At 38.1% G+C, this 23207-nt stretch overlaps 1 protein-coding gene and 1 long non-coding RNA gene across 2 annotated transcripts; one reads left to right on the top strand and one right to left on the bottom strand.

Moving 5' to 3' along the window:
* The first annotated feature begins 997 nt into the window (after window positions 1-997).
* Window positions 998-1517, top strand: LOC107586119 (uncharacterized). Its single transcript, XR_001609321.1, has 2 exons — window positions 998-1071; window positions 1194-1517. It is a non-coding gene; the product is annotated as an uncharacterized lncRNA (long non-coding RNA).
* A 369-nt stretch (window positions 1518-1886) lies between these two features.
* LOC107586117 (exportin-7) lies at window positions 1887-23207 on the bottom strand. Its single transcript, XM_016273346.1, has 28 exons — window positions 23036-23207; window positions 17006-17152; window positions 16775-16868; window positions 16520-16686; window positions 15046-15111; window positions 14799-14903; window positions 14507-14672; window positions 13866-13939; window positions 12415-12534; window positions 12059-12205; window positions 11730-11902; window positions 11448-11641; window positions 11253-11358; window positions 8976-9111; window positions 7610-7683; window positions 7419-7499; window positions 7198-7261; window positions 6987-7095; window positions 6791-6897; window positions 6609-6697; window positions 5893-6000; window positions 5696-5778; window positions 5347-5561; window positions 5120-5258; window positions 4800-4960; window positions 4456-4554; window positions 4082-4209; window positions 1887-2109 (listed from the first exon to the last, which is right to left on the bottom strand). Exons 1-28 carry the CDS (start codon window positions 23051-23053, stop codon window positions 2016-2018), a joined length of 3264 nt encoding a protein of 1087 aa, XP_016128832.1. The 5' UTR covers window positions 23054-23207; the 3' UTR covers window positions 1887-2015.

Here is a 23207-nt window from a genome sequence, read left to right as displayed (position 1 = left end):
TAAAGACCTAAAGAAGACCTAACCGAAGATCACGTGATCACACACGGAAATCACTTCTGTGAAGTGACCATCGAATGTTCCCTTCACTAATGGACTTCTGGAAGGGCCCTTCGTGAAGGGATTCAGTTGTTCACTTTCGTTTGGAACGTCCCTACAAATGGCGTCCTCTTTAGTTAATTAATTTTAGATTAATTAACTAAAATAAATGTAATCTTACCATATCCAAAAACTTGCTCACTCTGCTGTTATTTAATAGATTAAAGGCCCTAGAATTTTATTGAATACTACGTGGGGACACGTTTTTAATTAAAATATTCATAATAATCAAGGATTTATTGGCTTTTAATGCACCTCATTTCGAAATGTACATAAATGCATGCTTTCATATGTGCTTTGGTTATGATTATTTCATTTATTCACTACTTACGATTATTTTGTTTCATTTGGTTCTAGTTTTGTATGTATTCCAGTTTTTATATGAAAAAGGTTCATGTAACCTGGATTCAAATTCATGCACAGAGTAAATCCTTTTCACTGAACATGCTTCTAAAAAGAAGTTGGAAAAGGTTGTCGGAAGCTTGGGAGAGCGACTGCGGTGTAGTTCTGAAGTTGAGCTTTTTAGTTCTGGCGCTGGTATTTAGGCTTCGGAATTCATAAAAGTTGTATTATTTTGTGAAGATTATCTCGATGGACAAAACGTGTAAGTGTCGTGAACTATGGTTGAACACAGTTAATTTTGTTTACTATAATCCAAAAGCCTATTTGCGATGCTAACAGCCGATTGGCCTACAAAGTGACGTCATAGCCCCCCCCCAACTCAATTTAGACAGCTACATTACATTTTCTATGAATATTTTGTTATTTTACATTAATAACTCGAATTATTTTAACTGCTTAACACATGACTAACCATTTTAGAGGGCACAGGCTCTTTTAAGCAGGAGTATTCCACTATTACATTTGAACATTAATCCTCCACAACACCCCCCCCCCCCCCACTCGACTTCAACTATGGTACATCATTATGTCTAGACTGTCAGAAGGACTACACGGAGGTGAACACGATATTCGGTATGTCATGCCACACCTGCACTCCTTTTAGTAGTTTACACACATCTTACAAGTGCACAAGAAACAGATCAAGAACTTATCAATGAAAAAAAGCCTGATTTTCCCCTCCGTTTTAATTTCAGCGACCAGGATCCAGTTTTACGCCACTGAGATTGCGAGAAACAGAGAAGGATATAATGACTTTGTCCACAAAGCCAGTTCAAAAGCCAAACAACAGAAAAAAGATGAGTTAATCATAACAGCTTAATATTTCTTGGTGTAGATGAGATCTTTCTACACAAAGTAGAGAAACAGTTAAATATGTCCTACTTATTTTTTTCCCCCATATGTAAAAGTTGCTTTTCTCATTTGTCTGCAAAAGTTGGATGGTTATTCAGTTATGATTTTCCTGCAATGTCTGGCACCTTTTGTTTGTAATAAATAACTACATATTTTCCCCTGAAAAACTGCTGCTGTACTGTGTGTATTGTAATTAGGATTGAATTTGCAACCTGGTTTTTTTTATATATGTTTGAGTGAAACAGGATTTTCAACAAAGTATAAAAATTAAAAACCAAAATAGACCCGAATACAATTTTTTTGGACTGCTTTCCTTTTTAAAACATTATTTTGATGGGGTGCGGAGGCTCAAGTTCAAAGCTCACCCTTGAGAACATTCTGATGTATCCCAATGCTGACTTTTTAAAATTTGATCATTATTGGCATTTTTACTGCATCACCAGGCATTAAATTACTGCTACACAGATTATTCTAAGAGTATGTTCCATCCAATAAAACACTGAGCAGATTCCATTCACTACAGCCCTCTAGGGGTATTTTTAGGGACTGGGGAGCGGGAGGTGCAGGCTTGCGCAGCGGTGGTCCCCCGGCAGCCGGGCCAGGGGCAGGTGGGAGTACGGGCCGGGGCTGGGCCACGTGGGCAGGGCCTGGTGCTCTATGGAATGTCAGCTCATCATATCGTTGCTGTTTACCCCGTATGTGGAATTCTTCATGGAGTCATTGACTTCTCTTCTAAATACTGAAAGATTCTGTGTAAACCTGCGAAAAAAAAAGAAAAAAAAAAGTTAGAATCTATACTATATATTACACTAGTGTTAATCGAGACGATAATAAGGTCATGAAACTATAGCTGAGACTAAATGAACATGCAGTATTGTTGACGAAAAAAGATGACTAAAATGTAGTTAAAGAACAAAAACTTTACCAAAACCTTTTTATTTTTGTTGAAAAAATTGGAGCCAAAACATTTCAGACTGCTGTACAAGCCTCTATTATGCGAGCGTTCATGTTTGCGGTTGCCAGATATCGAGATCGAATCCCCCAATCAGAGCTTTTCTGTTAAACGTATACATTACTCTGCCCGGCTTTTTGCTCTATGCAATCTGGCAACCATTCATACGCGCTCTGTCTGCGGAGGCAGCGTGATCTGAAAACACATCATATAGTACTGTAGAAGTAAGCTGGAGTTCAGCGATCTCCATTTGAGGTATTCTGCTTAAATGAAAGCGTCATTCAGCCAGTCTGTGCTCTGTCATGGATCTCGACTGTATTGTTTGTGATAGCAGGGCTCGCAAAATTCAAAATCCCTGGTAGCCCTTCGGGCAGGTACTCTTCAGATTTTGGTAGGCCGAAATTTAACTAGCCCAAATAAAAAAAAAACATAGAATGCATGCATACGAGTCGATATTCTATTGATTTGTGCTTATTGGTGTAAGAGCAACTTCTGATGAAATGTAAAAATATATTTTCCAAATGACAACAATCATTGCAATTAAAATTGAGCAAAAAATTTTTTTTAAAAATGTGTATATATATACATACATACATACACACACACACTGAACAAAATTATAAACGCAACACTTTTGTTTTTCCCCCCACTTGTCATGAGCTGAACTCAAAGATCTAAGACTTTTTCTATGTACACAAAAGGCCTATTTCTCTCAAATATTGTTCACAAATCTGTCTAAATCTGTGTTAGTGAGCACTTCTCCTTTGTCGAGATAATCCATCCACCTCACAAGACAACGAACACAGGTGCATTTTATTGATGACATTTAGAATGCACAGAGATACCATGACGAGACCCTGAGGCCCATTGTTGTGCCATTCATCCACGGCCATCACCTCATGTTGCAACATGATAATGCACGGCCCCATGTTGCAAGGATCTGTACACAATTCCTGGAAGCTGAAAACATCCCAGTTCTTGCATGGCCAGCATACTCACTGGACATGTCACCCATTGAGCATGTTTGGGATGCTCTGGATCGGCGTATACGACAGCGCGTTCCAGTTCCTGCCATTATCCAGCAACTTCGCACAGCCATTGAAGAGGAGTGGACCAACATTCCACAGGCCACAATCAACAACCTGATCAGCTCTATGCGAAGGAGATGTGTTGCACTGCGTGAGGCAAATGGTGGTCACACCAGATACTGACTGGTTTTCGGACCCCCCAATACAGTAAAACTGCACATTTTAGAGTGGCCTTTTATTGTGGCCAGCCTAAGGCACACCTGTGCAATAATCATGCTGTCTAATCAGCATCTTGATATGCCACACCTGTGAGGTGGATGGATTATCTCGGCAAAGGAGAAGTGCTCACTAACACAGATTTAGACAGATTTGTGAACAATATTTGAGAGAAATAGGCCTTTTGTGTACATAGAAAAAGTCTTAGATCTTTGAGTTCAGCTCATGAAAAACCATTATACAGTAAGATGAAAATATTAAGTCAGTTTAAACTGACTAAATCTAGACTAAAACTTGCCAAAAACTAAAACAGGACAAGTTGACTAAATATGATAAAAACTAAAAAAGTTACATTTGACACAGGACTAAGACTAAATTAAAAATAGCTGACAAAATTAACACTATTTTACACACAGAAATGCCATTAAATGTGCTATATCAATCTTTTCTACAGAAATGAATACATTTAACAGAACACCCACTTCTAAAAGGCTTAAATGCAAAGCAAGTTGAAATTCTGAGGAAATCAAATTACCTGTCTCTGTTTTTGGTCAGCAAGTTTCGCTCTATGCCCTCCATGAGATTTTCAAAGCATAAGTGCATGGCTTGCTGCTTTTCTGGTGGTTGGCTGTTCACAATGCTGTTCCTCAAATCTGCAAAATACTACAAACCCAATGCAGCAAATAAGAATGATTTCTGAAGGACCATGTGACACTGAAGACTGGAGTAATGATGCTGAAAATTCAGCTTTGCATCACACAATTACATTTTAAACTATATTCAAATAGAAAAATTGTGTAAAATTTTAAGAGGATTTCGCAATATTACTATTTCACAGTATTTTTGATTCAAATAAATGCAGCCTTTGTGAGCATAAGAGACTTAAAACATAACAAATCTATCACATACCTTCTCATTGAGTAGAATCAAGCCAAGCAGTGGCCTTGACATTGACCACTGATTCCTACAATCTTCGAAAATGATGATATTCAACACTGTGGAGAGCATCTGGATAAGATTGTGAGAACTCTTGTCAGATTAAGTATCTCCAATACATTTCAAAATGTAGAAGTATTTGATAAATATACACAAGGAAAATATATTTTATAACGAACATAAATGGCTGTCAAAATTACCTATTTTGTCCCTCTTATGCTTTAAATATGATGAAACACTAAATTATTAAAAACAAGTGTTTATTTTATGATTTAGTTTTATCTTTAAATCTAAGGTCTTTCAAAGCCTCAGCTCACCTGCTGGATCATCTCAGGGTGCTGCTGCATTATGTGAAGGAAGCGGTCGCTCTCCTGGGCCATGGGCGCCGCTCTTTTCTTTGTGCTGCGTGACAGCTGCTTGAATAGATAAGTAACTATGTGGTCCAAGCTTGAGCAGCAACCAGTGCATACCATTGTGTCTGTGAGGAGACAAACAGAAACAGAGTTCTGGTTCAAAGGATCACAAACACCTAGGAGTCCATGATGGAACTGCAGGAGGGTTTGTGAGATTAAATAGTGTAAAAAAAAAAGAAGCTACATGCACACAAAAATCATTGTCATGATGAGAAGGTCCTTACCAAGTGCTGTGAGCCCCTCTGATATGGAGGACAGGATGTACATGACCACATGAGGCTCCAGGCTGGCGATGAAGTTCATATGGTCTTGGGTTAGCACCTCCAGAAGAGAGTAGAAAGACTGACTAAGCTTTGGATAGTCCTGCAAGAACAAGAACAAACCAACCAAAAATCAACCAATATGAATGCTGAAGGACACAATCCTAAATCTGACAGCTGACGATTTTTACCAGCAGGTCACTATGAGGGATGGACAAGAGCAGTTTAATAAAGGTCTGCAGGGCATTGTCCAAGGCGTCATCGCCATACAGACGGAAGACGCCGAAGTTGACATAGTTGCCACTTAATACGGCTTTCAGCATGGAGAAACAAATGGAGATTCCCTTCAGTTTCAGCGCGTACACCTGATCTTTTGGCACCTCACCCAGCGTCAGAATCCGATTCCCTTTAAGTGGAAAAATTACATTACTATTATGATGATAATTCAATTTAATTTTTTAATATTTAATAAAGCTGCACCATACCAGAGGAACAGTTCACCGAAACATGAAAACTGGGTTATTATAGGCGAGTTTGTACCATATGTTGTAATCATCTTGCTGGTCTCCCTGAACAGCAGGATTCCATTCGGTGACGACACATCAAACTGTAATCTCTGTGACCTTCATGTAAAAAAAAAAAGAAAAGAAAAGAAAAGCACACACTATAAGCCAGAGAACATACATAACCTTTAAACTCAGCTCTAAAGGACACATGTGAAATGTAACATGGTGTACCTGTTGTGGACAAGCTCAGCCATGAGTTTGAGGACTGGTGTGGTGCAGGCAGGTACATGGTACCAGAGCTCTATCGCCCGCTGTAAGATGGGCATGTAAGAGGGGTAACTAAGATATGTTAAGGAGCACATTAAAATTGGCATTCAATCTGAATTGACCTAAGAGATAAGTTTTATATCATTTACTTATTATTTTCTTGCATTTTTTAAATAAAAAGAAAATAATAAAATCTAAATAAATAAATATACATACATACATACAAACACACAAATGTGAACAAATAAATAAGTAATTACACAAAATAAATTAATAAATAAACATGCGAACAAACAAAAAAACAATTAAGTGGGAAAAAAAAATTACAGAAAATAAAAAAAACTAATTACACAAAGAATGGAATAAACAAATGAAAACAAACATGCAAATAAACAAAAAAAGGGAACAAACAAACACAAATAAAATAAACAAATAAATGACACCAATAAAATAAACAGAAACAAACAAACAAATGTAAATTAAAGGATACATCCAATCAAAGAGCATCAAAAAAAAAAATTACAGAAAATAAAAAAAACTAATTACACAAAGAATGGAATAAACAAATGAAAACAAACATGCAAATAAACAAAAAAAGGGAACAAACAAATAAAATAAACAAATAAATTACACCAATAAAATAAACAGAAACAAACAAACAAATGTAAATTAAAGGATACATCCAATCAAAGAGCATCATAAAGCTGGTCTTGGCATTAAAGGCAAAGGCAATTCCCCGCAGATCTCTCACCAGTCCTACTAAAGTCCTCTGAAAGAAACAAATAACAAATACACAACAAATAAAGAAAACAAATGTTTCATGCCACACTGAGGTTGTATGATAAACAATATAACATCTCACTTTTGCTTCTTGTTCATTGAAGGTGTTGGTGCTGAACATCTGAGCAATGGCCTCAAATGCAGCAGTGAGGGGAAGCATGAACTGTTCAAACTGGTCCTCATCCTCACCTGTCAAAGACACAGAACGTCATTTTACATGACACTTATATGCTATATCTATAGATACTTATATGCTATATCTATAGGTACACCCTTACCCAAATCTACCATAAGAAGTCTTCCCAAGGCTGTGTAGAAAGTGGTCCGACACCTCATGTCACTAAGGTTGGCCTGATTGTTCACACCCAGGAAAGAAAAGTGCTCACTCTGTCACACAGAAGAAAAACAAGACACCGTCAGCTTGTTAAAGTAACTCAAGAAACAAAGAACAGTGTAAAAAAAAAAAAAAGGCTCAGGTTGGTCACTTACTGTATGGTTGTTTAGCATGAACTGGACAGCACTGAGTTTCACAAGTTTTCTAACACTGCTGTATGTGAGAAATAATGTTAAGGAAACAGACGAGAACATATTCACTGTCAAAAACATCACAGACCATTTTATACATTTACATTAATAACAGTCCATCATCCTCAATAACAATGCTAATATTTTTTTTTACATTTTAACCAGCAACATGTGTGTAAGGATATCCAATTGAAAGGTCATTGAGGAGCTGTAGTGTCTTAGATGTGATTGGTTCACACTGTCCCCAGTACTTCAAGTTGGTGATTCTGCATTAAAACAAAACTCTACATTAAAAACATTGCTTTTTTTTTTAATTGTTCTTTTTGGCAAAACTAGGTTTTATGATAATTATACCCACCACCTAATATATACTCACATTTTCCCAATGAAAACACTGAGTACCATGGTCTCATCATTCAAGCCAAGAACCTCTGATAGTCTTCGATATAACTAGGGATCAAACAAAAAGTATATTATTTCCTGTCATCTTGTATTCATCCTAAACTGGTGCTTTGCATTGTAGCTTGAACAGTCTATTTTATAAATGTAGCATTTAGTATGTTAAGCTACTAAAAACAAAACAGGTTGGGAGATAAGGCCTCAAGAAGCAAGCAAATATGACAATTCACAGGGGGTTCTCACAAATCCATAAAAAAAATATAGATTTGGCCAGAAAAGAGGGAAAAAGCAGGTCAATTTAATTTCCAAATTAAAAACTTAAATGTAAAATTTATTGACAAATTCAGAATATACATATATATACATATATATATTTATATATATATATATTTTTAAATAATATTTATGGACTTTTTATTCCTTTATTATTCAGACAGGACAGTCGAGAGATGACAGGAAAGCATTGGGTAGAGAGAAGGGAGCGGGATCGTTATAGGACCTCGAGACGGGAATCGAACTTGAGTTGTCGTGAGCTCAATTGCACTGTATATGTTGGCACACTAACCACGAGGCTATCGGCACTGACATAAATATTTTTCTAATACAAATAAAAATACATTGCTAAAATACAAAATCTTGGAAGCAAAAAATCCTTATTGTTGAGTTCTGATTATGGTCCAGTCCCAAATGGCAACATTCCTCTGAGTCCACACTTTGCTGCATGGGCTGCTGGGTAACAGTACACTCTGAAATCTATATCCCTATGGTCCAAATTAAGTGTGCCATTTGGGAAAAATCCCCATTAAATCTAATACATCCAATTATCAAGAAACAATCAGACTTTGTAATAGGTTTTGCACGAATCGTACACTTTTGAAAAGGAGAAGAAATTTTAAAGGTGTTAAATTCCAAGGTAAAGGACAACAGGTTAAAGCAGAACTAAATACAGGTTTAGAGGAATAGCTAGTCTTTCTATGTGCACTTATCTTCTCTGTTCTGAGAATCTGAGCAACAGGAGAGAAAACTACAGTTTTCAGAACACTTTCATCTTCAACATTAAAAAAAACAAACAAAAACAAAACAGACAACCCCCCCCCCACCCCCCAAACCTACAAGTCCACTAAGCATGCTGAATCGACTGTCTCTTTTCAAAGCCCAGACACAACACATTCACAAATTTCATCCATTCTGAGCTTTCATAGGCAAAACCCTGTGAATGTTACGAGAGATCAATAATTCATTTACTGCTAGCTGATTTTTTTTGTTTTAGATTTGCTGTCTAAAACCACAGCTTGAAGTTCACGCTCACACAGACAGACAAATTACAACATAACTACAATTACCTTTGATGATTTTTGCACCTGGTCACCGATGTAGATTTTGCGAAACTGCTCAAAGAAACTGAGCATGGCTAACTCAAGCTTCTCATTTCCTGCTTGAGCCAGTCGTGAGTCTGTGAGGTTCATTAACTGCAAAACTCTGAAAATGACAAAATAAAAAGTCTATGAAGTAAAGAAATAAACAATGAGAAGCAAGAACCCATGATCTTATGATTTTTTTTACTACTAGAAAAAAAAGAAAAAACCCCCCATAAATGTTGTTATATTTTTAGATTTGCTAAATATCATTTTTAACAGTGTTAAATTTGCTTTTAAAAATTAACTTCTTAAAATGTTTTATTACTTTATACTATATATACAAAAGCAAAAAGGACCTCTAACACTAGCTTGCTCTATTCTATGTTTTCTTATTATTTATTATATTATTTTAAAAACCCTTGCTACGTGTACTGTGTTAAGCTAACTGAGACTTGTTATAGCACTTGTATATCATTGCTCTTTTGTTGATTTTGATTGCTTCCATTGTCCTCATTTGTAAGTCGCTTTGGATAAAAGTGTCTGCTAAATGACTAAATGTAAATGTAAATATATAAATAAACAGGCAGGTGTTCTAATCTTTTTCAACTACACTGAGAACAAAAAACAGTCAACCAATAAGACATTTGGTCACATATCCAGAGGCTCTGCTGTTACGTAAAACTACATCTTGGTAGCACTCATGAAAGACAATTTTGGGAGTAGAGAAAAAATCTGGAACCGACTCTCTTTTGGCGATTTTCCACTGCATGGTACAGCACGGTACGGTTCGCTTTTGGGGGGGTTTTCCATTGGGTACAGTACCTGGTACTTTTTTTAGTACCACCTCGGTTGAGGTTCCAAGTGAACCGCACCATTACCAAAACGTGACGTGTAAACTCTGCTGATCACTGATTGGCCGCAGAGAATCGTCACTACCTGCGTCACTGAACTTGCGCCACAAACACAACAGAACCGCTAGATTTAAATCAGCACAAAAGGATCGAACGCAACTGTTTTGAACGAGCGCACCTTTTTTAACAACCAAAAAGTGGCTGTTTCGTTGTCTGTTGAGGAAGTACAGACGGTCCTCTCGTTGATAGCAGAGGAGCGGATCCAGCGAGAGCTTGATGAGGTGACGCGGAATGAAAAAGTTTTTCAGGAGTCACGGCAGTATAGGCGGCGCAACTAACGACATGTGAATAATCCCGCCGAGCCGTACCACGCAGTGGAAAAGCGCCATTTCTCTGTACTCTTGTGTTTGGTGCTGTTTGATAGACATCATAGTGAACAAATATCTCAATGGGTTTTTGAAAATATGAAAATACTGTTTGACTGACTTCATTCTTGTGACAAGAGGGTGTCAGAAACAAAACGCTGTGCAGTGCTTTGTGTCCCAGGGTATTTCTGCTTTTTTGTAAGCACTACATACTGTCAAAGAATAATTTTGCATATTAATTTAGCCCAGGGGTTTTCAACTTGTGGGGCGCGCCCCATCAGTTAATTCAGAGACGTTCCCTTGAGAATTTATGAATATGAGTTAACAAATCTTTAGCCATCCACTAGGGTGCAATCTGACTCCCACTGCTAGTCGACAGTTACAGCAGAGTTGGCGCGAGTATCAGTCACGCTCAGTGTTGCCAAGTCCTTTAAGCCCAATACATCTCAGTGCGGTACGCACGCGCTGTGATAAAGCATTTGTATGCGCACCGCTCACACACCTGAAGTGCACAAACAGATAGCCTTCTCAGACAGCTGGTGAATGAATACCAATGGCTGTCTTGACAAGTATCCTTGTAAGCACAGACGGTTGTTTTAAGTGAATGTAAACCATTGTTAGATGTTGGGGGATGAAAGTGAAGCGAAATTAGACCAACTTGGGGGGTGCATGTCCTAAAAGGTTGAAAACCCCTGATTTCGGTCAGAATAGACAAATCGTATGACTGAATTTTCATTTCATCTTGGTGTGAACAGGCCTTTAGTGCCGATTCCTCACCGACACACAAGCTCCCCATCCATGGCATCTGGTGAATGAATACCAATGGCTGTCTTGACAAGTATCCTTGTAAGCACAGACGGTTGTTTTAAGTGAATGTAAACCATTGTTAGATGTTGGGGGATGAAAGTGAAGCGAAATTAGACCAACTTGGGGGGTGCATGTCCTAAAAGGTTGAAAACCCCTGATTTCGGTCAGAATAGACAAATCGTATGACTGAATTTTCACTTCATCTTGGTGTGAACAGGCCTTTAGTGCCGATTCCTCACCGACACACAAGCTCCCCATCCATGGCATCCTGCTCATCTGTGCTGGCGAAGGATACTCTTCCTCCAATGACTGCGCCAATGATGTACACTAGCCACGTCAAACGACCTGGACAACACATACGTAACATAAGCATTGTTATGTTAAGTTATGATGCAATATATTGATTTGTATATTAGGTTTTGTTTCAAGCTCACCCTCCTGCACTGCTATGTCCATTGTGCTGGAGTTGGTGGACTGCAGCAGCTCCTGGTACGACTGGGCCGACTGATCGAAGAGCTGGACAAGCAGGGCGCAGGTCTTCTCATATTCGCACCGGCCGATAGTAGACAGCTGGTCTAGCTGCTGTTGCACCAAGCCAGCATCATCCAAGGGGTCTTCAAGACCATCCCTGCATAGAATGGATATTGTATATTCACACATTTATGGCATTCCTGCACATCGGACCTAACCGTGAGTTCAAGCAGTGCTCACTCTACCTCAGAATGATGTGCACGGACTCTAGGCGGGACGTGATGTAGGCCTTGGTCACCTCAGGGGTGTAGGTCTCCAGCATGTGGGGCTCTGTGGCTTTTACATAAGGGACAGATGCTGCCAACCGCTGCCACAGGCTCAGCAGGTAGTGCACACTGTTGGGGGCAAACTCCCAGTGCTGGGACACACTAAAGTTATCAGTCTTTGAAATGCCAATTTTTCATATTCCCTTAATTTCTTCAGCAAATTAACAAAAAATTACAGTCAAGTTGGTTCAACTTCTGTAGAAATCACATAATAGCTTTATGTTTAGCACGCAAAGCCATTCACTCACCTGCAGACTAGTTACGGTGAAGTTAGCAATCAGTCTAATGACCTCGGGGTAGTTTTCTACTTTAACCAGCTCTCCCAGCTGATAGTTACTCTTGAGTCGAGCCAGCAGTCGGCAGAACTCATGGTAGTTGTTTGGGTCTGACAAACTCTGCAAAAAAAAAAAACAACAACAACAACAACATAAGCATTGCCATATTAACCACATAATACCTGCAAATAGATTTAAAATTTTAAAGCAGCTATTTTCAGGCTACATATTTAATATACAGCATTATTCACCTTTTTTTAAATAAGTATTATCTAAACACTATAATGACAGTATTATTCGCATAAATAATATCAGGACAGACAGCATACTTGAGGGTTCTCCAATATTCTCTTCACACCATCTACTAAATGGGAGAGGAACTTTGCTCTCTCTGCGTTGTTGAATAAAGACCTCCGGACAGATGCTATTTGGACTAGACAAGACAAAACCTGAAAGACAAACAGCATATTTAATACTAAACAGTTCACATTATTATTGGAAGAGTCATAAAGGTGACCTATTATGCAAAAATCACTTTATAAGGTGTTTGAACACAGGTGTGTGGCTGCAGTGTGTGAAAACAACCAGCCTATAATGGTAAAAATCCACCCACTCATTTTTTTTATAATCCCAATAAATCATAAACAGTCTCTTTAAACGAGCGGTTCCAGCTTTCTCCCTATGTACACGTCATCGCAGGGGAAAAGTCCCACCCATTTGTGACGCTATTAGCATAAACCCCGCCATGAGTGAGAAGCAGCAGTCCGCTATTACTGTTTTAGTGCTGTAGCTGCTGGAGATACAATGTCAGTGCCAAAGAGGCATTCCAAGTGTTGTGTGTTGGGATACACCAACGAACACAGGAGTCTCCATAGACCGCTGAGGACATGGTGGTTCAATTTAAATTTTCTAAGTAAATGTCCCGGAAATAAAAACAAAAAACAGAAAAGTCCTATATGTTTGTGCTAATCATTTTACACCGGACTGCCTCACAACGAGGGTCAGTTCAGCGCTGGAGTTGTGCAAAGGTTGCTTCTGAAAGAGGGAGCAATACCAACGCTTCGTGCGCGAATGACGGCTCCAGACAAAGCAAGCATCACGTGTCATATTTTGTTTTCCAAATTGCCTTTCTGAAAGAGCTTTGCTAAAGCTCTTTCAGAAGATGTTGCTAAAGCTACCATTGTCTCTGCCTGTTTTCACTGATGCTGCCTTCACATGCTACCAGCATGATCGTAAATAGGAATGTGGTAGTTAAAAATTGCATATGAAAGCAATCTGAAGTCGACCACTTGAATTTTTCAAGCTCATAATCACAAGCAGGACTTATAACGTTTGTGATAGCAAGCAGAGGCACCATGAGACCAGCTATGTCGTTATTTTTAATCGCGCTGTGCTCCCGTCTGTGTAATTCATAAACGCGCATTTACTGCACAGTACAATCAGATTGCGTGAAATTGTCCTGTTTTAGCCGAGCATGAGATCTTGAAGCTCCAGCCGCTTCTGAAAAGGGAGGCGGGAGCACAAGCTCATTTGCATTTAAAGGGACAAACACAAAAATGGCATGTTTTGGCTCATACCCTAAAAGTGGCAATTTTAACAAGCTATAAAAAATTATCTGTGGAGTATTTTGAGGTAAAACTTCACATACACACTCTGGGGACATCAGAGACTTATTTTACATCTTGTAAAAAGGGGCATAATAGGTCACCTTTCACATTATCTACGAGGCAAAGGCTTGTTTATCTTCACATGCATGTCATGCTGTTTATCTGATACTCACCAAGGGAGACAGCGAGGGAGGGATGGAATGATACAAATCAAAAAACAGCTGCAAGGTTGAGGAATCCAAAAAGGCTGCAGAAGAGAGAAAAATCAAACTTATGCATGAATTCAACACGAATACCCCGTTACTGCTCAAAAGGACTTTTTAAAAGAAGTCTCTCATGCTCACCAAGGCAGCATTTATTTTATCAAAAATAGTCAAACCAGTAATATTGGGAAATATCTTTTAGAATTTAACTGTTTTCTATTTTAATTAAGCTACATTTTCAGTATCATTACTCCAGTCTTCAGTGTCACATGATTCTTCAGAAATCATTATAATATACTGATTTGCTGCTTAAGAAACATTTATTATTGTTATCAATGTTGTGTGGTTCAATATTTTTTGTGGAAACCATAATAATATTTTATGTTTTTTCTTTTCACAAAGAAAGTTCAAAACCTTTTGTAACATTATACATGTCTTTAATGTTCTTAAAAAAAAGTCTTAAGTCACAACAGCAAATCAGAAAAAAAATAATAAAATTGTGTTTCAAGAAATCTTGACTATATAAGCAATTCTTAAGAAGGTTAAACATACTCAATTTAAAATTCAAGTTGCACCATACGTTCATTGTTTGCCAAAAAATGTCAGATCACCTGATCTCCAGCTGGTGGGGATCTGGACGGTGCACAGATCATCTGAGGATTCATCAGTGGATGTACCAATAAAATCAAAGTTGAGGCAATTGTGGGCCAGTTTGAGTAGCTGCATGAGTAGCCCATGCTGGCTCTCATCATTTAGATTCAAGTTCTTCCCAGATGCCTGCAGACATACAGAACAATCCACTGAGTCCTTGACATAAATCCCAAGCAGACTGGTTTAGCGGTTGTGAAGAAGAATATACAGACAGACAGTTCTTTTGTGCAGTCTCTGAAGCATTAGCCTTACCTGCTTGAGGAGGTTGCAGGAGAGGGTGAAGATGTCAAACAAAGAGGAATCTCGAAATGATGAAGCAATCTTTCTATGTTTTGTAAGTGGATGTGTTGAGTCTGCCTGGAGAATCGAAAGATGATTCAAGGAATCAGTCATTTATCTTTAATGTGACTTTCAGTTATTGATCCCAAACAAACAGCAAATAATTTCCAAGCACTGAGGAAAGACCAAATTAAGAAATACTGTGAGCGTAGAAACTTACTTGGTTAATCTCATTGGTTAACTGGGAAAGAATTGTGACTCCTATGATGCAGTGTTCAACACTATCCTGAAAGAATCAAAACAAATAAATAAGTAAAAAATACAAACAACTTCATAAATTCTGGAACATTACTCAAATTTAATATAAACCAATTTTAGCTTTTGCCTTTAAACATGCAAAGTCATAATTTATGCCATCATGCCGAGTATGAAAGTGTGAGTAACAAACACTTTACACGAGACAAATCAGCTTTAGTGATGTACTGTAACGAAAATTTTTGACCAAAAATGAAACGCTAAAGAGAAAACAAATGCCAGCTGCAACTGTTTGAATTTTCACCACAAAATACTTCTATAGACGTAATTACAATTATATAATAATTATCTAGTTGTTGTGCAGTTATGTTTAAAGGTCCTCATTCGTAAAACAGGAGTTTTTGTGTATTGAATTTGTGTAATTTGCTCATAAATAATTTCTATGGAAATGGATGCATATACCTCGAATTTAAAACAACACTTATATAAGAATGGTTTTATAAACCATTGAGACAAATGTATTGCTCGTTTCATGATAAATGAGGGCAAATGTTTTCAGAAAGTAAAACATGATTTTGATAATCGCATCAAAAATATCAAACAAAATCTAAAATATGGTCATGTAGAATAAGGCAGTAATATGTGCTTTAAAAGTACTAATAAACAGCCAATATGCATGCTTAGAAGCAACTAGTTTATAGTGTTCCCTAATCTAAAATGTTACAAAATAACCTAACTTCAACTGTAATAGATTTTGATGAGGTGAGAAATCATATCCATAAAAAATTATCCACGTTCATTTGGATTTTTCACATGGAAACAGCAATTGATGATGGTCTTCAAAATACAAGTCTTGTTCGAGATATATGAAACTGACATGATGTGTAGCCAAATATGGTGTCCCATACTCTCTGCATTTAACCCTTCCAAGTGCACACACACACAGCAGTTGGGTGTTCGGTGGCTTGCTCAAGGGTCTCACCTCAGTCGTGGTATTGAGAGTGGAACAGAGCTCTGGTCATTCACACCCCCCACCTACAGATACTGAGACTTCTGGGTTACAAGCCCGAATCACGACTGCCCCTAATGTGGGCAATATCTTGTTTGATATTTTTGATGCGATTATCAAAATCACCTTGAACTTTGTCAGGACATTTGTCCTTATTCATGAAACAGGAGCAATACATTGTGTAAACGGTTTATAAAACCAGTCTTATGTAAAGTGTTGCATTAAATGCAAGGTAAATGCATGCATGCTAAGTGCTACCGATTATTGTTTTTTATTCAGGTGAACATCAAAAATATAATTTTCTACCAAAAACATTTGTGCGTCCCTACTTGTCTTAAAGATGTGATAACAAAAAACAAGAAAATATTTCCAAGTAGTATAACTCTGAAGAATATGATCTTTTCTAATAATACTATAAAATTTATCATACCTGCAGGAATCTTGTCACATCGACAATGACATTCCTGAAGACGTAATCTTCCTTTTGGCAGTCAAACCAGCCAAGCTTGGTGATTCTGGCATAGAGCTGGATCAAGGCTTGTGTCACAAAGGCAGCAAGCTTTGGCCGGGTCGCCAGATAATTGAGAACATAATTTCCTGAGGAACCAATGTGACATTTATTTCAAAATGTTGTCTTTTCATGGTTTTTGGGTTCTATATCTCATGGCTGATCTGATAAACTTACGAATGTCAATGCGCTGCTCCAGGGGAAGTGGATTGCTTGTACGAGACACCAACTTGGAGAGACATGTTGCAGCCAACAACTGCGAGTACGAGGACTGTAAAGATTTTACAAATACAGTGTCAAGTTAAATAGTTGCTTAACTCAAACTAATGGACTAGGATTTTTGAGAAAACTGTTGTCAGATAAATTCAGATGTCCTGTTCTTCAGTTTTCAAAACGTTTAATTCTTACACTTCCGCTTTCCAGCAACAACTGGCATTTACTCAGGCAGTCGGGACTGTTGGTGAACTCCACCAGAGCTTTCTCGGCCTGTAGACGTGTGGTGGTGTCTGTGGTCTCATATAGTTGCTTGCACAGGATCTCTAGCTGGGCTAGGCTCTGAAAAAGAGACCCACATGAGTTTAGTGTAAGCAAAAAACATTCAGAGGATATTTGAGAGAATCAATAAAACTCCTATGTCTAAACTATTTACTCATCTAAACTATTTTTATAAACTAAGTCCTACAAAGTCTACTTGCAGAAATGTGTTAGTATTCAAGTGGTCAATGACATTCATTTATCCACATCAATTTTTTACATCAAAAATACATAAAAAATGAAATTCATGCATGCAACAACTTGAATACAACTAGGGCTGGGCGATAATTTGATAACGATAATTATCGCGATATAATTTCTCGATAAAACGATATGAAGAGTTTGATAAATGTTCGATATAATGTTTATGCGCCAAAAGCGGAACGAAACAGCGCAACTCATTTGAATTGCGCCACATGGACCGTTTATCCACTCGGATCAAAGTTCAAACTGCAGCGCGAGCTCACTAGAGCAGATGCGTTTACTCAGTCACGCGAGCATTAATCAGCGCTGTGAGATCCAGTGTGAAGCGCTTGAATTCAGCGATGAACACAAATGACTTCCGTGATTTAAACTAGTTTAAAGCCAAACAGGAGAAACACCGTGTGCAACAAGACAGTCAGAAGGCTTTTCAATCTACAAATCGCCATCATTTACCATAGATTTACTGTAGCAACACTCACTGCACCATGGTATTGTTGCAGAAATTTGGTATATTCACACACTGAATTTTATTAAATGAGTAATTTGTACTTTTTGTACTTGTATTTCATACAAATAGGCTACCTAAAAACTATGTAGTTATATTTTTACCATGGTATTGAGGTGCTATTTGTGTGGTTTTAACTGTGTTTATCATGATTTCAATTAGAGGTTGACCGATAGTGGATTTTGCCGATACCAATAGCTAGGTTGGACCACACTGGCCGATACCGATTAATTAACCGATAGTTTTAAAATTGATACTGAACAAAAACTAAAATAGTGCTTTATTAACAAAAACAGTACTGAACCATACTAGTAGTAAAAATAATAATAGTAATAGTAAATGTTGAAATTACGCACTCTAACAAGGAAAAATACTTACACAGCTTTCATTAATCTTAATGCTACAAATGGACTCTTATTTTAAAGTGTTACCATTTCATTTAAACTGTCATGCTTAAAGATGCACATCTTTAAATATATACACAAAGGCTATAGCATTAAAATTATATACATATGGATATTGTTTGTATACTCTCACACTTTAACTGCATCTACTCTTGAACACTTGATTATCTAATCAAAATAAAAGCGCAGAGCTGAGTCTTGGAGAACTCGCCGGTATCCCACACACTGCGGACGCGTCGCGTTCAGCTCGAGCAGCGGTCTAAAACAGTTTATTTAAATCACCAAACGGACACAAGTTTACTTCAAGAATGAACAATTTGACATGGATGAGTTTGAAGTTCGGTGTTTAAAAAAACGGAGCAAACGGAAAGTGAAAGTGCGACCTATATTATAGCTCTATAAATGAAGCACACAGACTTTATTAGAACCACAGAAAGACACACGTTTTGCTGAAAATGCACAATACACAATTCATTAGGTACATTATCAACGATTCGGGACCAATATAATGTAATTTAAAGGAAAACTATGTGAATGGCGCGGCAGGATTTTCTGTCGGCTGCATTTAAATCCACGTCTGAAGTTTCCCGCTCTGTTCAGCGTGCAGTATCACGTGTCTAAACAAATAGCACATGTTGTCAGTGATTTCAACCACTAGAGGCCGCTCTTGCATAGTGTAATGACAGCAGACCCTTCTCAGCCGCTCCAGCAATGGACGCAACCCGGAAAACTATCGGCATGGATTTTTGCCGATAACCGATAGTTCCAGCAATCAACTATCGGTGCCGATTAATCGGCAAAACCGATACATCGGTCGACCTCTAATTTAAATGTATGTTACTATGGAAGATCGATGCTTAATTTAAAAATAAATAAATTAAACCATTCTGTTTTTGCTTCAAATTTCGAAACTATACAATGTAATTTAGATTAAAAACTGCTCATGTTGCATGTATGCACCATCTTTGTTTGGATCATGATTAAAATGCAGTGGTTGCCTCTAATTTTAAATGGAAAGAATATTTGTATAAAAATACTTTTACCTTAAATTCATATTTAAAAATTTAAATATTTTCTGAAAATAATGATAAAGATGCATTCAAGGTTTTAGGGAATTCTGTTATTAATTTTTACTAGGTTACACCACATGACAGTTTTTAGAGTAATTAAATTGTTCCAATTGCTTAAAACTGTAATAGCGCAACTCCTCAACTAGGGTTGCAAAAGCGCGGATAATTTCCAGAAATCCCTGAAATATTCCAAAAAATCCAGGAAAGTTTCCAAAATTTCTGGAATGTTTCTGAAATTTACTGGAAATTTTCCACCTTTTTGCAACCCTATCCTCAACAAACTATGCAATATGAAATATCATTCATGTCCAAGCTAAAGTTGTACCTCAAGTCTTATAATCTTAAGATAGAGAGCTTCAGTATCTTCTTGTACAATCACAACATCAAACATCAGGTTTATGAAAAACTAGACACTAATGTTCCATTGAGCAAATTAATGCACAGACATCACATCCACAAGTTATTGTTCTAGGTCACAAAGGTAGTATCTGGTTCATGAATGCATGAAAGACTATATGGTGACTGGAGAAAAAAAGTCAGCGATACACTTTGGTAATACATAGAGGAGCAATGAAAGAGCTAACCCGTGTTATGCAGCAACAAGCCTCTAAACAGTTCTTTGTTCCCTGTGGAGCATAACTATACAAAATCAGCATCAGCAGAAAAACAGCAGCTACAACAAATGAACTCAGTAGCCTATAGAGCTATTTCAAATATATATATTTTTTTGCACTCAAATGTTAAAGGAACACTCTACTATTTTTGAAAATAGGCTCATTTTCCAACTCCCCTAAGAGTTAAACCAGGGGTGCCCAAACTCGGTCCTGGAGGGCCGGTGTCCTGCAGAGTTTAGCTCCAACTTGCCTCAACACACCTGCCTTCAAGTTTTTAGGATGCCTATTAAGAACTTGATTAGCTGGTTCAGGTGTGTTTAATTGAGGTTGGAGCTAAACTCTTCTTGACACCGGCCCTCCAGGACCGAGTTTGGGCACCCCTGAGTTAAACAGGTGAGCTTTACCGTTTTCGAATCCATTCAGCCGATCTCCGGGTCTGGCGTAGCACTTTTAGCTGTAGCTTAGCATAGATCATTGATTCTGATTAGACCGTGAGCATCTCGCTCAAAAATGGCCAAAAAGTTTCTATATTTTTCCTACTTAAAACTTGACTCTTCTGTAGTTACATCCGGCGTGCGCCTGTTACGCAGCGCCTGAAAATAAACTAACTTCCGTCAACATAACCAACGTGACCACCTGCTTGCACAGGGAGCGTGCTGGGGACTATTTTCAGGCACTCATAGTACTGCAGCAAAGTTCCTTGATTATTACGCCGGAATGAGAGTATAGTTCCTAGCCATATCGGCCTAGAAAACCGCAACTTTTCATTTTCTGTCGGTTTTAGTCCACGATGTAACTACAGAAGAGTCAAGTTTTAAATAGGAAAAATCTAGAAAATCTTTGGTCATTTTTGAGCGAGATGCTAACGGTCTAATCAGATTCAATGATCTATGCTAAGCTACAGCTAAAAGTGCTACCGCCAGACCCGGAGATCGGCTGAATGGATTCGAAAACGGTAAAACTCAACTGTTTAACTCTTAGGGGAGTTGGAAAATGAGCCTATTTTCAACAATAGTGGAGTGTTCCTTTAAATCCCTTGTTAAATAAACAGTTTAATACTCGAACAGTTTTAAAATGCACACTTTTCTTGTGCATTCCACAACTTTAAGCTGGTTTTTCATGTCCATGTATGTATATGCTTGATGCAACCTTCTGATAACTGAATCAAGTGACCATAAAAGAACAGGGAGTACCCCTAAACATACAAGATAAAATGCAAGCTGTATTTGCAAGCAACTGCACAGAAAAGATAAGACACCTCTAAGTTGAAAAACCCAAAATGAAAACACATGTATTGGTTTTTACTAAAACTAACTTCAATAACCACCATCAAACTGTTCGTACCTACCTATAACATTTTAATAACAACTATTAACATGCTTTAAGCATTCTGCATTAAATGTTTAAGTGTACTTAAACACTTCTGAATTACAATTTTACAATAAACAAAAAGTTTAAAGCTGCTAAACAAGTAAGAAATACTGCGGAGTCATAACAACCTACTGCCCTCACAACATGCTCTGTGATAATTATGTAAACACACATATATTGAAGCATTATTTGATTGGTTTAGGTCTAAAACAAGCGTGTTACATCACAAAGATGTGATCTGCAACACTCAAACGGACTTTAAGACACAGAGCTGCTCCAGTGGTAATTAATAATCTATTACTGCAAATGCAATGGCTTCTTCACCACCTACAGAGTAACAGGACGCGTGACAACAACACTGGAAAGCTCATGTTTACTGTTGCCTGTGCACATGAGAGTCAGGTTAACAAAAGCATCGTCCCCCACCTTATTCAAATTCATGGAAATATACAGTTATTCAACACTGTGTTTAACCTCGAGACCTCCTTAACCTTTGCCCTCAAATATGACCTGCCTTGTCTTTTGTGATTAGCAGCTTTTTACAAGCTGACAGATGACAAGCAGCGGCGGTGTCTGAAAACACTGTAACTTAGAGTTTAACGCTCCAGTCACGTCCAAAAACACGGTTTAGCTAGAGAGGTTTTCAGGAACCAGCCATATTGAGTCTGTCAAGAGAGAATGAGGAGAAGAAAAATAATTTATTTTAACTTCTGAGCGGACTTTACCTGTCAATTACACCCGAGACGACTTTGGTTGCCACCTTATTAACCCCTCAGTTGTCATTATCAGGACAGATTTATTAAATACCAGTGAAACGAAATAAATAGTAAATGTAACAATTTCGACTAATAAACATCCATAAAGAAAATAAAACATTAAATATGGCATACATTACAAAACGGTGAAAAGTGCTGACAAAAGACACCGCTGGTTCGCTGCCTTCACTTCATCCAGTTATTTAACTCTCCCACTATTACAGGTGATACAATTATTAGTAATATATATATAATTTTTTTTTAACTCTATTACCTATTCAACATTCGCAGGAAATGTTAATGTGAATAGCGTTTTTATAACTTTGAGGAAAAACTGGTTTCTGGTCGGGCTTTTGGTTTGACGAGGCGGCGCGCGGGAGAATCTCACGAGTTAGCACGCGAGCTACAGGCTAACCGCGAGAGAGCTCAGCAAACCGGACACATTTGCGTCCAGCAATTACACAATGACAGATAACCGCGTGCAAATACGCGTTTGGGCTCACCGAGAGGCTTTCCTCTTGGAAAAAGCCTCGCTGAGCTCGGGTTACTATCGCTTAAGGCCAGTGCATTCATTGCATGGCAAGCGGTTGGATGCGGGATGATGCCTTGTTTACAATGTAAAACACCACTGTCGCTTTAGAGTTACATGCAATTTATTATAAACGATTTCTCGGGATCTACCGGTCTCTGCTGCTTAATATAAAATACCTTACATTTAGCTTCAAAACAACTTTCGCCGGTGCCGCAGAGTTGTGTGATAGCCTGGATCACAGAGTTAAGATCAACATGATGACAGGCCACAAGTCAACACTTGATAATCGCATCCAATAAAGCATGCGAGTCGACCTCTCCAGCCGCGCAACGCATGCATTTCAAACAAACACATGCGCATCGCCGAAACAAGCCACGGAATCTATCACTAGACTGCAGTGGATCATATTTCATTAATTTAATAATAACAAAACAAAATCATTTACTTACCTGCACATGATCCGCCATTTTGCTCCATTCATGCTCCTCTCTCGCTCCCCCCGACAATGAGCATGCGCGCGTCTGTTCACGATCACGGGGACATTTACGCAACTGACGCACGCAGTGAAGAAGCCAGATGTTCGCTCGGGGCTTCGTGAATATCCCGTTACGCCAGACAGCC

Source organism: Sinocyclocheilus grahami, unplaced genomic scaffold (assembly GCF_001515645.1).
Source record: "Sinocyclocheilus grahami isolate Dianchi unplaced genomic scaffold, SAMN03320097.WGS_v1.1 scaffold78.1, whole genome shotgun sequence".
NCBI lineage: Eukaryota > Metazoa > Chordata > Actinopteri > Cypriniformes > Cyprinidae > Sinocyclocheilus > Sinocyclocheilus grahami.
This window is presented reverse-complemented; position numbering and strand designations above follow the sequence as displayed.